This window comes from Melanotaenia boesemani, chromosome 16, assembly GCF_017639745.1.
Source record: "Melanotaenia boesemani isolate fMelBoe1 chromosome 16, fMelBoe1.pri, whole genome shotgun sequence".
Lineage (NCBI taxonomy): Eukaryota > Metazoa > Chordata > Actinopteri > Atheriniformes > Melanotaeniidae > Melanotaenia > Melanotaenia boesemani.
In genome coordinates, this window is record NC_055697.1 from 32,543,058 (window position 1) to 32,560,253 (window position 17,196).

Consider the following 17,196-nt stretch of genomic DNA (forward strand, 5'->3'; position numbering starts at 1 on the left):
TGTTTCTGTAAAGGTGTAGCAGCTGCTTGTCTGCTGTTAGGTTGGAGTGAAGGGTCGTTGCTTCTATCTGCTGGATCTTTGTCTCCTCTTCCTTTTTTCTGCTTTCCTTTTACTTGTCTTGATTATTCTCCTCTTTTCTGTCCCCTCCAGTCAGGTCCAGCAAGATTACATAAATTCCATAATTGAAAATAAATTAATAAGATAAAAAAATGAAATAAATAAAAGTAAATTATAAAAAAAATCAGGTTATCAAGGGGAGCCTTATACGTATAAAGCTTCCCTTGGCAAAGCAAATTTGTTGCCAGACCATAATTCTGCCACCACCATGCTGGACAGGACAAGGTAGAAAAAAAGGGGGGGGGGGGGGGGCAGTCCAGGCCTCTTCCTCCATGTCTGGTCCTGCTGCAGCGGTGCGTTTGATGTAATCAGGAGAGAGCGGCTTTATTAACATGAAGAGACGTTTTTTTGACTGGAACTTAAGAAGAAAAAAAAACGACGTTTCTCTTTGTTCATTAAAACCCATGCAGCCGGGCAGAAAGTTGGGATTTTTGGATGGGAAACTGCTCCCAGAGGACAACATGAAACATAGTTTTAAACTTGTTTTTTTTAACCAAAATGGCTTTATTCTGGTGGATAGAAGTTTTAAAGCCAGACAGCAAAGACTTTTCTTTGACTTTTACAAGCGTGCAGCATAACTCGGGTCTTCTTCTGCCTCTGGTTCGGTGGATCTTGGTCATATTAAGATGAAACTTCCAGCTGTGGAATCTGTGAGATGTGAGCTTTCAGTAGAGGAGTCGTTTGTTCGTGTTCATGGGGAGACATCATCTGTGTTTACATGTTTTTCAGACTTTGTGTACCTGGTGTTTTAATTATTGTTGTCTTAACTGTGTTTGTTGGTGATAGAAATGGTTTTGCTGAGCTGGTAGCTGAGATTCTGGACTTTCTGTGGATACCACACATGTTTATAGTTACATTTACAGACCTGACACTACACCCGGAAACGAAATGTTAACCCTTAACTCCCGGTAGCGGAGGCTGCAGGTGCAGAGGTGAAGCTAAACAGTCAAGCTAAGAATGAAAGTTTAGAGAATTTATATCCAGAAATGTGGATAATGAAGCAGTGAAGCTGCATGGATGGAAGTTATTGTGCATATTGTGAATATTTCTCTCTCCTCACCATCTAGAAGCTGTGAGATTCTCATCCTGCTTTCTGTCTGTTCACCTGATGCTGATATTCATCACATATTGTTCCTTCTGTGTTTAGAAGGAAGCAGCTTCACAGCTTTAAATCCATCCTGCTGACTTTTTACCTTTTAGTTAGTAAATCCTGAACATTTCATCCTTCTTTCTCATAAATATTGTTTAGTGCAGGAGTCTGCAGCCTTTCCAATCCAAAGAGCCATTTTTCCCTCAGACAGCTAAATAAAACTAAATAAATAAAACTAAATAAAAAGACTTATAGTTTCTGATAAATATCTACTGTGAGAAATTTGTAGTCACTTTTGAAGAAACACATTTTTATTTCTATTTTTAGATTTTATAAAAAAGAAAAACATAAAACTTTCGTAAAAAGAGGATCTATGGTTCTATGGGATGTAGATATTTATGGTAAATTATGTCAAATTAAAAAAAACAATAGTTTCCATCCCAATGACAAGAAAAAATGATAAAAAAAATAATATTCCTGGTACTTTAGCTCTTTAGCATGTTTAGCCGTGTGTTAGGAGCCATTGTGGAAGATCCAGAGACCCACTTGCTGCTCCAGAGCCGCGGGTGGTTTGAAGGTTTAGTGTTTGTAAACCTAAATTTACTGCATTTTCTTCATATAGCAGTAGACCTTCTTTTAGAGGAAAAAGACATTTTGGGTGTAACGATGCGATTAATCACAATTAAAAATTTTAATCATTGCCCAGCATTAATTATATTATATTATATTATATTATATTATATTATATTATATTATATTATATTATAAGCAGATGAAACCCTTCTCACCCAGTGTACCTGGTGGTCCAAGTGGTTCAGAACTGGGCACAGATGAATGCAAAGTAGCTCTAACAAGTCCACCTACAGCACTCTGGAAATGGAAAACTTAAAACTGGAGACACGGGCCAACATGTCAGTGAACTATGACATCACTAACGAAGTGTTTGTCTTCTTAGGCATCGAAGTGTGCAGTGGGAAGTTACCAGACAGAAATTTAGTTGCCAGATTGATCATTCATACAGAGACAGAGCCTCTAATCATTATGTTGGAGATGTTTTGGACACAGCCTGAACAGAACCTGCTTCCTACCAGGCTGCTCACAGCACGTTTTCGTATTAACCTACCTGGATTATCCACTTTGGAACAGAAAACCCCAGATTACTGTTTAGTCTAGGTTAAGATAACCAGCTAAACAGTAAACCCTTTTTTGGACCACCAGTAAGAACATTTCCTTTAGTATCTTGTGTTTACGGTCCGTGTTTCCGTCGTGGTCTAAAGTTCTTTTTGTTTATCTTGCCTTTTAGTTCCATTGAAGAATCTTGTTTCCTACCTTATTGTATTTTAATTTCCCTCTCATCCCTACAAACTGAATTATTTTTGTTTCTTTTGAACTTATGGCAGCTTATTCTAGCAGATTACAGATGAAACTTTTCATTTCAAAGCAGTTTTAATCAGATCAGCTTTTAATTCAAACATTTAGTCATTTATAGGAATGTAAATTTCCACGTCGTGTTTATTTTTATCCTCCTCCAACCGTCAGCAGATGTTTGTGATGAAGTCACAGCCAGAGCTTTTTTCTAACATTGTTTATTATTTAAACCTCTTCATCAGTATGATGATGATGATGATGATGATGATGAAGCAGCTTCCTCTTAGTGCTGCATCCTGACCGTTCTTCGGAGGAGTCGATGTCCACATTTATCCTCTTTCCGGTGACCAGCTGACCCGTTCCTCGCTGTTTTTTCCAGCTGGATGTGAACGCACCTCCCAGCTGAGGAGGATTTACAGATTACAGGAAGTCACACGTTCACCGATCATTAACTTATTGATTAATTCTCCTCCCATTTCACTGATTGTTTCGTGGAAAACATTCAATCTTTTTTCCAGCCGCTGTTTCCTGATGAAGAGATTTAAAAACTCAGCGTGACGTGTGCGCTGACCTGTGGCGTGTTACAGGACACGTTTAACATCACACATGTGTTTTCACAGATCACTCCGGGCAGCAAGGCAGCGCAGGGGAGCCTGGTCCAGGGTGACGTCATCGTCGCCATCGACGGCGTCAGCACCGAGGGGATGACTCACCTGGAGGCCCAGAACAAGATCAAGATGGCCAATTACAACCTGGCGCTCACCATGTCCAAGTAAGACGTCTTCTGTCTCCGTTCCTGATGATACGGACCATCAAATCACTGCTGCCTCCAATGAGCAGAATTTAGGTCAATTCAATGATTTCTCTGTGAAAGAAATCAGAAGCTGAGATGAGGAAGAAATATTTGTGTCACACTTTCAGGTTTTAGCTGCTCAAAATTAAAAATTTGATTTTCTATTAAATAAAAACAGAAGTCAACGATTTCTAAACCTCATCAAGTCACATTTTATTCCCAGTAGAAGATAAACAACATGTCAGATGATGAAACTGAGACATTTTACATGTGATGAAAAATATGAGCTGAAAAAGCGCTGGAAAAAGTAGTTCCAGGGTGGTGTTCAGCGTGGTGTAAAAAGTAGTTCCAGGGTGATGTTCAGCATGGTGGAAAAAGTAGTTCCAGGGTGGTGTTCGGCGTGGTGTAAAAAGTAGTTCCAGGGTGATGTTCGGCATGGTGTAAAAAGTAGTTCCAGGGTGATGTTCAGCATGGTGGAAAAAGTAGTTCCTGGGTGATGTTCAGCGTGGTGTAAAAAGTAGTTCCAGGGTGATGTTCAGCGTGGTGTAAAAAGTAGTTCCAGGGTGATGTTCGGCACGGTGTAAAAAGTAGTTCCAGGGTGATGTTCGGCACGGTGTAAAAAGTAGTTCCAGGGTGATGTTCGACACGGTGGAAAAAGTAGTTTCAGGGTGATGTTCGGCACGGTGTAAAAAGTAGTTCCAGGGTGATGTTCGGCACGGTGTAAAAAGTAGTTCCAGGGTGATGTTCGGCACGGTGGAAAAAGTAGTTCCAGGGTGATGTTCGGCACGGTGGAAAAAGTAGTTCCAGGGTGATGTTCGGCACGGTGGAAAAAGTAGTTCCAGGGTGATGTTCGGCACGGTGGAAAAAGTAGTTCCAGGGTGATGTTCGGCACGGTGTAAAAAGTAGTTCCAGGGTGATGTTCGGCACGGTGTAAAAAGTAGTTCCAGGGTGATGTTCGGCACGGTGTAAAAAGTAGTTCCAGGGTGATGTTCGGCATGGTGTAAAAAGTAGTTCCTGGGTGATGTTCGGCATGGTGTAAAAAGTAGTTCCAGGGTGGTGTTCGGCACGGTGTAAGAAGTAGTTCCAGGGTGATGTTCAGCACGGTGTAAAAAGTAGTTCCAGGGTGATGTTCAGCATGGTGTAAAAAGTAGTTCCAGGATGGTGTTCAGCACGGTGTAAAAAGTAATTCCAGGGTGGTGTTCAGCATGGTGTAAAAAGTAGTTCCAGGGTGGTGTTCGGCACGGTGTAAAAAGTAGTTCCAGGGTGGTGTTCAGCATGGTGTAGCATCTCTTCTTCTAACATGTCTGGAAACGTCTGGGAAGTGAGGAGACCAGTTGCTGGAGTTTTAGGAGAGGAATGTCGTCCCATTCTGGTCTGATGCAGGATTCTAGCTGCTCTACAGTCCTGGACCTTGGTTGCTGGATTTGTGCTTCCATGATGCTCCAGATGTTGTGTACTGGTGAAAGGTCTGGACTGCAGGCAGGCCAGTTCAGCAGCCGGACTCTTCTCCTGTGAAGCCATGCTGCTGTGATGGATGCAGGATGTGGTTTTGCTAAAATCAAGTCCTGATTGTCTGGATGGGAGCATTTGTTGCTCAAAAACCAGGGCATCCATCGCCGGAGGTCTAGCAGAGTTTTAAGGGTTAAATCATAAACAGAACTAAAGTAACTCCATCATCACTCCTCAGCCGCTGTTTCACTTCTACAGTTTAGATTCTGTTCTTATGTGAAATGAAAACTCAGTTTTCGACTCTCCAGCTGGAGACAGTTTAGTCCTCCTGAGCCAGGATGATACCATCCATCCACCTGCTCTTCTGAGCCGTTTCCAACCAGCCAGGAGACATAATAACGTCTCAAAATCTCCTGGATGGTATCGAGTCCAACTCAGTCTCATGGCAGTAAAAACTCCGAAATAATATGCCATGTTTTCTGACTTATCTGGGTCTTTTTCCCTTTGCTAAACACTGAAAGCAATGCTGCATGATGATGTTGATGCTCTGTGTCTAACGTGACATTTTTCTCAAAGCAATAACCTAAAGAAAAACCAGGTAAGCCTGTAAAAATAGAACTTTTTCACAGACGAGTGCTGTTCATGTAATCAGCTGATGTCTCGTTTACGTAACTGCAGCATCAGGTGAAACAGTTTCAAGCATCTTTATGTGCTGTAATGTTTAATCTTGCCACAGAGTTTTATTCCAGAAAAGTGCAGGTCTGAGTAATCAGGGAAATGTGCATTAACACGGTGTGTTACTTCACCCAGAAAATCCTTCACCACGAAGGTCACTCTGGTGGAAATACCATGAATTATTATATAATATCTGATCCTGCTGAACTGGTGCAGCGGAGAGGAAAAAGAAGGTCAGAGCACATCAAAGGTAGAAAATTAATAAATAAATTACATGGTGAATAAAGCAGAGCTGCTTCAGGAAGGATGGATGGGTGCAGGGGAGCTGCCAGGGATTTTGGATCCCATGAAAAAAAAGTGGACTCCCCTGAAACATTTTATACTGTAATACATAAAATGAGCTATTTTAATGATATTTGGACTATCAAACCTATAGTTGTGAAAAGAAAAACATGACAGGCTACTTGGTAGGGGAAGCACTAAAAACACAATGAAGTCCATTTAGATTCAATTATTTGCTGCAGCGGAAACTTTATATTCCAAACCCATCTCTCTCTTTTTAAATACTTAAACAATTAATTATCTCAAAATCAATTACTTAAAATACAAAACTTAAATACAAAACAACCTCTTTCATGAAAATGAAATGCATTTATAATCTGTGGAGGAACTGGACCAGCTGAAGAGCGGACACAAATGCAGGTAGTGGTGTAGAAGAATTTAATAAAATTATCCACTGAAAGCAGCACAGAGTCTGAGAGAAGACGTAAGGCTTTACAACGGACTGCTGTGAACTGAGGGTTTAAGTCGAGGGGTAACAGGTGTGACTTGTAATGCTGATGAAGATGAGACACAGGTGGAGTCCAAGATGGCGGAAGCAGGGGAATCCTGGGTAGTGTAGTGTCAGAACCGGTGATCAGTAGTCTGGTGAAGATGAGCGTAGTGGTGGAGGAGGACAGAAACAAATCTAATCTCAGCCAAAACACCATCAAAACAAAAATGTTTTTTATGATTTATTGTATTGTATCATTGAACATTATCACTGAACAAGAGGAAACACAAAATAATAAATAAAAATAAATAAATAAATAAAATCAGATGCAAATGGTAAAATAAATTAGGTAGGCTAGGAAACAGAAACTAGGACCTCACACGGTTTATTGTGTCATATGAACTGAATGTAATACGGTCACTGTGAAGATTTTAAAAGGTAGAACTTTGTGTAATAAGATATGAAGGAGTGGTAAAGGTTCACTATTGCTGAGTCAAGCTCTTTCAGTCCCATTCACAATCCCTGTCCCTCTCAGCCTTTTTCACCAAGAGCCCAACGTGGAGCTTTCTCCCTGGAAAATCACTTATCAAGTCCTGAAGTCCAGCTTTCTATTCTATCAGCTGTTCTATTATATAGTATCTCCAACGATGTAATGTCTGGCAGCATCTGCTTTGGCTGCTCTTGTGTCTGTTCGGAGCATACGTGATGTCTTTTTAGCAGAGCAGCTTGCTAACCGTTTACCTGCATTGATAATTTGACAAAAAAAAAAACAGTGAAATGAATAAAATCCAGAGTTTTCTTCAGAAATATGAGCTAATATGGGAGCAGGGAGAGCTAGCTTAAGCCTGGTACACACATAACAATTTTTGGGCTGTTTTTGTCCCGATTTTGCCTCTTTGCGACCTCAGACGGCAAACGCTTGATCATCATGAGATTTCTCTGTGCAATCATCATTTGGTAGTTTTATTCAGAGACTCTATCTGGTAAATCCACCATGATCCATGATAACAGCATTATTTATCACATTTCACCATAAAAACATCACCATCACTGCTATGTTGCTAAGAGACCTCTATTTAGACCTGGACATGATGATGAAGCCACTTCCTGTCAGACTTTCCACCAATCAGAGAGCTTAGATTGACGGTAACGTCCAATCAGGAGCAGCCAAAGATCAACCAGTGAGCAGAAAGTTCTATGTGTGTGTGAAAAGAAGAAAAATAATGCTCCTCTATGGCTGGAATAAAGCCAAGAAGACGTTTCTGATGCACGGTGGCGCCACAAAGCAGCTGAGCTGGAGCTGGTTTAGTGAGGATAGCAGGTAAATAGTAGCAGGAATAACTGGAAATGAGGAAAAAGTGGAAACATGGAAATAGTTTCTGTTGTGTGTTTGTTTCAATAACAATATTTTTTGTCCTGAAAGCCAAGACTTGAGAGAACGATGAGATGAGAAAAGGTTTGGTCACTGTTGATCTGTGTGTTATTTCTACAAAGTTCTGTTAGTAATAAATTCTGCTTTCTTCTTCTGGTCGACCTTTATGCTGCTACATCTATTCATACATTCATTTTACATCATTTTACCTCCCAGTCTGACAGCTGCTACACACTGGTTTATACTGGGATTAAAAGCTGTTACAGACTGGTTTATACTGGGATTAAAAGCTGCTACAGACTGGTTTATACTGTGATTAAAAGCTGCTACAGACTGGTTTATACTGGGATTCAAGCTTCAGCTGCTACACACTGGTTTATACTGGTATTAAAAGCTGCTACACACTGGTTTATACTGGGATTAAAAGCTGTTACAGACTGGTTTATACTGGGATTAAAAGCTGTTACAGACTGGTTTATACTGGGATTAAAAGCTGTTACAGACTGGTTTATACTGGGATTAAAAGCTGTTACAGACTGGTTTATACTGGGATTAAAAGCTGTTACAGACTGGTTTATACTGGGATTAAAAGCTGTTACAGACTGGTTTATACTGGGATTAAAAGCTGCTACAGACTGGTTTACACTGGGATTAAAAGCTGCTACAGACTGGTTTACACTGGGATTAAAAGCTGTTACAGACTGGTTTATACTGGGATTAAAAGCTGCTACAGACTGGTTTACACTGGGATTAAAAGCTGCTACAGACTGGTTTACACTGGGATTAAAAGCTGCTACAGACTGGTTTATACTGGGATTAAAAGCTGCTACAGACTGGTTTATACTGGGATTAAAAGCTGCTACAGACTGGTTTATACTGGGATTAAAAGCTCTTACACACTGGTTTATACTGGGAATAAAAAATGTTACAGACTGGTTTATACTGGGATTGAAAGCAGCTACAGAATGGTTTATACTGGGATTAAAAGCTGTTACACACTGGTTTATACTGGGATTAAAAGCTGCTACACACTGGTTTATACTGGGAATAAAAAATGTTACAGACTGGTTTATACTGGGATTGAAAGCAGCTACAGACTGGTTTATACTGGGATTAAAAGCTGTTACAGACTGGTTTATACTGGGATTAAAAGCTGTTACAGACTGGTTTATACTGGGTTTAAAAGCTGCTACAGACTGGTTTATACTGGGATTAAAAGCTGTTACAGACTGGTTTATACTGGGATTAAAAGCTGTTACAGACTGGTTTATACTGGGATTAAAAGCTGTTACAGACTGGTTTATACTGGGTTTAAAAGCTGCTACAGACTGGTTTATACTGGGATTAAAAGCTGCTACAGACTGGTTTACACTGGGATTAAAAGCTGTTACAGACTGGTTTATACTGGGATTAAAAGCTGCTACACACTGGTTTATACTGGGATTAAAAGCTGTTACAGACTGGTTTATACTGGGATTGAAAGCAGCTACAGACTGGTTTATACTGGGATTAAAAGCTGTTACAGACTGGTTTATACTGGGATTAAAAGCTGCTACAGACTGGTTTATACTGGGATTAAAAGCTGTTACAGACTGGTTTATACTGGGTTTAAAAGCTGTTACAGACTGGTTTATACTGGGATTAAAAGCTGCTACAGACTGGTTTATACTGGGATTAAAAGCTCTTACACACTGGTTTATACTGGGAATAAAAAATGTTACAGACTGGTTTATACTGGGATTGAAAGCAGCTACAGAATGGTTTATACTGGGATTAAAAGCTGTTACACACTGGTTTATACTGGGATTAAAAGCTGCTACACACTGGTTTATACTGGGAATAAAAAATGTTACAGACTGGTTTATACTGGGATTGAAAGCAGCTACAGACTGGTTTATACTGGGATTAAAAGCTGTTACAGACTGGTTTATACTGGGACTAAAAGCTGCTACAGACTGGTTTATACTGGGAATAAAAAATGTTACAGACTGGTTTATACTGGGATTGAAAGCAGCTACAGACTGGTTTATACTGGGATTAAAAGCTGTTACAGACTGGTTTATACTGGGATTAAAAGCTGCTACAGACTGGTTTATACTGGGATTAAAAGCTGTTACATACTGGTTTATACTGGGATTAAAAGCTGCTACAGACTGGTTTATACTGGCATTAAAAGCTGTTACAGACTGGTTTATACTGGGATTAAAAGCTGCTACAGACTGGTTTATACTGTGATTAAAAGCTGCTACAGACTGGTTTATACTGGGATTCAAGCTTCAGCTGCTACACACTGGTTTATACTGGTATTAAAAGCTGCTACACACTGGTTTATACTGGGATTAAAAGCTGTTACAGACTGGTTTATACTGGGATTAAAAGCTGTTACAGACTGGTTTATACTGGGATTAAAAGCTGTTACAGACTGGTTTATACTGGGATTAAAAGCTGTTACAGACTGGTTTATACTGGGATTAAAAGCTGTTACAGACTGGTTTATACTGGGATTAAAAGCTGCTACAGACTGGTTTACACTGGGATTAAAAGCTGCTACAGACTGGTTTACACTGGGATTAAAAGCTGTTACAGACTGGTTTATACTGGGATTAAAAGCTGCTACAGACTGGTTTACACTGGGATTAAAAGCTGCTACAGACTGGTTTACACTGGGATTAAAAGCTGCTACAGACTGGTTTATACTGGGATTAAAAGCTGCTACAGACTGGTTTATACTGGGATTAAAAGCTGCTACAGACTGGTTTATACTGGGATTAAAAGCTGCTACAGACTGGTTTATACTGGGATTAAAAGCTGCTACAGACTGGTTTATACTGGGATTAAAAGCTGCTACAGACTGGTTTACACTGGGATTAAAAGCTGCTACACACTGGTTTACACTGGGATTAAAAGCTGCTACACACTGGTTTATACTGGGATTAAAAGCTGCTACAGACTGGTTTATACTGGGATTAAAAGCTGTTACAGACTGGTTTATACTGGGATTAAAAGCTGTTACAGACTGGTTTATACTGGGATTAAAAGGTGTTACAGACTGGTTTATACTGGGTTTAAAAGCTGCTACAGACTGGTTTATACTGGGATTAAAAGCTGCTACAGACTGGTTTATACTGGGATTAAAAGCTGCTACACACTAGTTTACACTGGGATTAAAAGCTGCTACACACTGGTTTATACTGGGATTAAAAGCTGTTACAGACTGGTTTATACTGGGTTTAAAAGCTGTTACAGACTGGTTTATACTGGGATTAAAAGCTGCTACAGACTGGTTTATACTGGGATTAAAAGCTGTTACAGACTGGTTTATACTGGGATTAAAAGCTGCTACAGACTGGTTTATACTGGGATTAAAAGCTGTTACAGACTGGTTTATACTGGGATTAAAAGCTGTTACAGACTGGTTTATACTGGGTTTAAAAGCTGTTACAGACTGGTTTATACTGGGATTAAAAGCTGTTACAGACTGGTTTATACTGGGATTAAAAGCTGCTACAGACTGGTTTATACTGGGATTAAAAGCTGTTACAGACTGGTTTATACTGGGTTTAAAAGCTGTTACAGACTGGTTTATACTGGGATTAAAAGCTGCTACAGACTGGTTTATACTGGGATTAAAAGCTGCTACAGACTGGTTTATACTGGGATTAAAAGCTGTTACAGACTGGTTTATACTGGGATTAAAAGCTGTTACAGACTGGTTTATACTGGGTTTAAAAGCTGTTACAGACTGGTTTATACTGGGATTAAAAGCTGCTACAGACTGGTTTATACTGGGATTAAAAGCTGCTACAGACTGGTTTACACTGGGATTAAAAGCTGTTACAGACTGGTTTATACTGGGATTAAAAGCTGCTACAGACTGGTTTACACTGGGATTAAAAGCTGCTACAGACTGGTTTACACTGGGATTAAAAGCTGCTACAGACTGGTTTATACTGGGATTAAAAGCTGCTACAGACTGGTTTATACTGGGATTAAAAGCTGCTACACACTGGTTTATACTGGGATTAAAAGCTGTTACAGACTGGTTTATACTGGGTTTAAAAGCTGTTACAGACTGGTTTACACTGGGATTAAAAGCTGCTACAGACTGGTTTACACTGGGATTAAAAGCTGCTACACACTAGTTTACACTGGGATTAAAAGCTGCTACACACTGGTTTATACTGGGATTAAAAGCTGTTACAGACTGGTTTATACTGGGTTTAAAAGCTGTTACAGACTGGTTTATACTGGGATTAAAAGCTGCTACAGACTGGTTTATACTGGGATTAAAAGCTCTTACACACTGGTTTATACTGGGATTAAAAGCTGCTACAGACTGGTTTATACTGGGATTAAAAGCTGTTACAGACTGGTTTATACTGGGATTAAAAGCTGTTACAGACTGGTTTATACTGGGTTTAAAAGCTGTTACAGACTGGTTTATACTGGGATTAAAAGCTGTTACAGACTGGTTTATACTGGGATTAAAAGCTGCTACAGACTGGTTTATACTGGGATTAAAAGCTGTTACAGACTGGTTTATACTGGGTTTAAAAGCTGTTACAGACTGGTTTATACTGGGATTAAAAGCTGCTACAGACTGGTTTATACTGGGATTAAAAGCTGCTACAGACTGGTTTATACTGGGATTAAAAGCTGTTACAGACTGGTTTATACTGGGTTTAAAAGCTGTTACAGACTGGTTTATACTGGGATTAAAAGCTGCTACAGACTGGTTTACACTGGGATTAAAAGCTGCTACAGACTGGTTTACACTGGGATTAAAAGCTGTTACAGACTGGTTTATACTGGGATTAAAAGCTGCTACAGACTGGTTTACACTGGGATTAAAAGCTGCTACAGACTGGTTTACACTGGGATTAAAAGCTGCTACAGACTGGTTTATACTGGGATTAAAAGCTGCTACAGACTGGTTTATACTGGGATTAAAAGCTGCTACAGACTGGTTTATACTGGGATTAAAAGCTGCTACAGACTGGTTTATACTGGGATTAAAAGCTGCTACAGACTGGTTTATACTGGGATTAAAAGCTGCTACAGACTTGTTTACACTGGGATTAAAAGCTGCTACACACTGGTTTACACTGGGATTAAAAGCTGCTACACACTGGTTTATACTGGGATTAAAAGCTGTTACAGACTGGTTTATACTGGGATTAAAACTGCTACAGACTGGTTTATACTGGGATTAAAAGCTGCTACAGACTGGTTTACACTGGGATTAAAAGCTGCTACACACTAGTTTACACTGGGATTAAAAGCTGCTACACACTGGTTTATACTGGGATTAAAAGCTGTTACAGACTGGTTTATACTGGGTTTAAAAGCTGTTACAGACTGGTTTATATTGGGATTAAAAGCTGCTACAGACTGGTTTATACTGGGATTAAAAGCTCTTACACACTGGTTTATACTGGGATTAAAAGCTGCTACAGACTGGTTTATACTGGGATTAAAAGCTGTTACAGACTGGTTTATACTGGGATTAAAAGCTGTTACAGACTGGTTTATACTGGGTTTAAAAGCTGTTACAGACTGGTTTATACTGGGATTAAAAGCTGTTACAGACTGGTTTATACTGGGATTAAAAGCTGCTACAGACTGGTTTATACTGGGATTAAAAGCTGTTACAGACTGGTTTATACTGGGTTTAAAAGCTGTTACAGACTGGTTTATACTGGGATTAAAAGCTGCTACAGACTGGTTTATACTGGGATTAAAAGCTGCTACAGACTGGTTTATACTGGGATTAAAAGCTGTTACAGACTGGTTTATACTGGGATTAAAACCTGTTACAGACTGGTTTATACTGGGTTTAAAAGCTGTTACAGACTGGTTTATACTGGGATTAAAAGCTGCTACAGACTGGTTTATACTGGGATTAAAAGCTGTTACAGACTGGTTTATACTGGGTTTAAAAGCTGCTACAGACTGGTTTATACTGGGATTAAAAGCTGCTACAGACTGGTCTATACTGGGAATAAAAGCTCTTACACACTGGTTTATACTGGGAATAAAAAATGTTACAGACTGGTTTATACTGGGATTGAAAGCAGCTACAGAATGGTTTATACTGGGATTAAAAGCTGTTACACACTGGTTTATACTGGGATTAAAAGCTGCTACACACTGGTTTATACTGGGAATAAAAAATGTTACAGACTGGTTTATACTGGGATTGAAAGCAGCTACAGACTGGTTTATACTGGGATTAAAAGCTGTTACAGACTGGTTTATACTGGGATTAAAACTGCTACAGACTGGTTTATACTGGGATTAAAAGCTGTTACAGACTGGTTTATACTGGGTTTAAAAGCTGTTACAGACTGGTTTATACTGGGATTAAAAGCTGCTACAGACTGGTTTATACTGGGATTAAAAGCTCTTACACACTGGTTTATACTGGGAATAAAAAATGTTACAGACTGGTTTATACTGGGATTGAAAGCAGCTACAGAATGGTTTATACTGGGATTAAAAGCTGTTACACACTGGTTTATACTGGGATTAAAAGCTGCTACACACTGGTCTATACTGGGAATAAAAGCTGCTACAGACTGGTTTACACTGGGATTAAAAGCTGTTACAGACTGGTTTATACTGGGATTAAAAGCTGCTACAGACTGGTTTACACTGGGATTAAAAGCTGCTACAGACTGGTTTACACTGGGATTAAAAGCTGCTACAGACTGGTTTATACTGGGATTAAAAGCTGCTACAGACTGGTTTATACTGGGATTAAAAGCTGCTACAGACTGGTTTATACTGGGATTAAAAGCTGCTACAGACTGGTTTATACTGGGATTAAAAGCTGCTACAGACTGGTTTATACTGGGATTAAAAGCTGCTACACACTGGTTTACACTGGGATTAAAAGCTGCTACACACTGGTTTACACTGGGATTAAAAGCTGCTACACACTGGTTTATACTGGGATTAAAAGCTGCTACAGACTGGTTTATACTGGGATTAAAAGCTGTTACAGACTGGTTTATACTGGGATTAAAAGCTGTTACAGACTGGTTTATACTGGGATTAAAAGCTGTTACAGACTGGTTTATACTGGGTTTAAAAGCTGCTACAGACTGGTTTATACTGGGATTAAAAGCTGCTACAGACTGGTTTACACTGGGATTAAAAGCTGCTACACACTAGTTTACACTGGGATTAAAAGCTGCTACACACTGGTTTATACTGGGATTAAAAGCTGTTACAGACTGGTTTATACTGGGTTTAAAAGCTGTTACAGACTGGTTTATACTGGGATTAAAAGCTGCTACAGACTGGTTTATACTGGGATTAAAAGCTCTTACACACTGGTTTATACTGGGATTAAAAGCTGCTACAGACTGGTTTATACTGGGATTAAAAGCTGTTACAGACTGGTTTATACTGGGATTAAAAGCTGTTACAGACTGGTTTATACTGGGTTTAAAAGCTGTTACAGACTGGTTTATACTGGGATTAAAAGCTGTTACAGACTGGTTTATACTGGGATTAAAAGCTGCTACAGACTGGTTTATACTGGGATTAAAAGCTGTTACAGACTGGTTTATACTGGGTTTAAAAGCTGTTACAGACTGGTTTATACTGGGATTAAAAGCTGCTACAGACTGGTTTATACTGGGATTAAAAGCTGCTACAGACTGGTTTATACTGGGATTAAAAGCTGTAACAGACTGGTTTATACTGGGATTAAAACCTGTTACAGACTGGTTTATACTGGGTTTAAAAGCTGTTACAGACTGGTTTATACTGGGATTAAAAGCTGCTACAGACTGGTTTATACTGGGATTAAAAGCTGTTACAGACTGGTTTATACTGGGTTTAACAGCTGCTACAGACTGGTTTATACTGGGATTAAAAGCTGCTACAGACTGGTCTATACTGGGAATAAAAGCTCTTACACACTGGTTTATACTGGGAATAAAAAATGTTACAGACTGGTTTATACTGGGATTGAAAGCAGCTACAGAATGGTTTATACTGGGATTAAAAGCTGTTACACACTGGTTTATACTGGGATTAAAAGCTGCTACACACTGGTTTATACTGGGAATAAAAAATGTTACAGACTGGTTTATACTGGGATTGAAAGCAGCTACAGACTGGTTTATACTGGGATTAAAAGCTGTTACAGACTGGTTTATACTGGGATTAAAACTGCTACACACTGGTTTATACTGGGATTAAAAGCTGTTACAGACTGGTTTATACTGGGTTTAAAAGCTGTTACAGACTGGTTTATACTGGGATTAAAAGCTGCTACAGACTGGTTTATACTGGGATTAAAAGCTCTTACACACTGGTTTATACTGGGAATAAAAAATGTTACAGACTGGTTTATACTGGGATTGAAAGCAGCTACAGAATGGTTTATACTGGGATTAATAGCTGTTACACACTGGTTTATACTGGGATTAAAAGCTGCTACACACTGGTTTATACTGGGAATAAAAAATGTTACAGACTGGTTTATACTGGGATTGAAAGCAGCTACAGACTGGTTTATACTGGGATTAAAAGCTGTTACAGACTGGTTTATACTGGGATTAAAAGCTGCTACAGACTGGTTTATACTGGGATTAAAAGCTGTTACAGACTGGTTTATACTGGGTTTAAAAGCTGTTACAGACTGGTTTATACTGGGATTAAAAGCTGCTACAGACTGGTTTATACTGGGATTAAAAGCTCTTACACACTGGTTTATACTGGGAATAAAAAATGTTACAGACTGGTTTATACTGGGATTGAAAGCAGCTACAGAATGGTTTATACTGGGATTAAAAGCTGTTACACACTGGTTTATACTGGGATTAAAAGCTGCTACACACTGGTTTATACTGGGAATAAAAAATGTTACAGACTGGTTTATACTGGGATTGAAAGCAGCTACAGACTGGTTTATACTGGGATTAAAAGCTGTTACAGACTGGTTTATACTGGGATTAAAAGCTGCTACAGACTGGTTTATACTGGGATTAAAAGCTGTTACAAACTGGTTTATACTCGGATTAAAAGCTGCTACAGACTGGTTTATACTGGGATTAAAAGCTGTTACAGACTGGTTTATACTGGGATTAAAAGCTGCTACAGACTGGTTTATACTGGGATTAAAAGCTGTTACAGACTGGTTTATACTGGGTTTAAAAGCTGCTACAGACTGGTTTATACTGGGATTAAAAGCTGCTACAGACTGGTCTATACTGGGAATAAAAGCTCTTACACACTGGTTTATACTGGGAATAAAAAATGTTACAGACTGGTTTATACTGGGATTGAAAGCAGCTACAGAATGGTTTATACTGGGATTAAAAGCTGTTACACACTGGTTTATACTGGGATTAAAAGCTGCTACACACTGGTTTATACTGGGAATAAAAAATGTTACAGACTGGTTTATACTGGGATTGAAAGCAGCTACAGACTGGTTTATACTGGGATTAAAAGCTGCTACAGACTGGTTTATACTGGGATTAAAACTGCTACAGACTGGTTTATACTGGGATTAAAAGCTGTTACAGACTGGTTTATACTGG

General features: G+C 39.2%; 1 protein-coding gene across 6 annotated transcripts in view; it reads left to right on the plus strand.

The window, feature by feature from the left end:
• Window positions 1–17,196, plus strand: part of LOC121655250 (LIM domain-binding protein 3-like) — a 100,520-nt gene that overhangs the window by 30,454 nt on the left and 52,870 nt on the right. For all 6 annotated transcript variants that reach the window (XM_042009752.1, XM_042009749.1, XM_042009754.1 and 3 more), the window contains one exon: window positions 3,196–3,347. In XM_042009752.1, coding sequence (XP_041865686.1) covers window positions 3,196–3,347 — 152 coding nt within the window. The remainder of the gene's footprint in view (window positions 1–3,195; window positions 3,348–17,196) is intronic.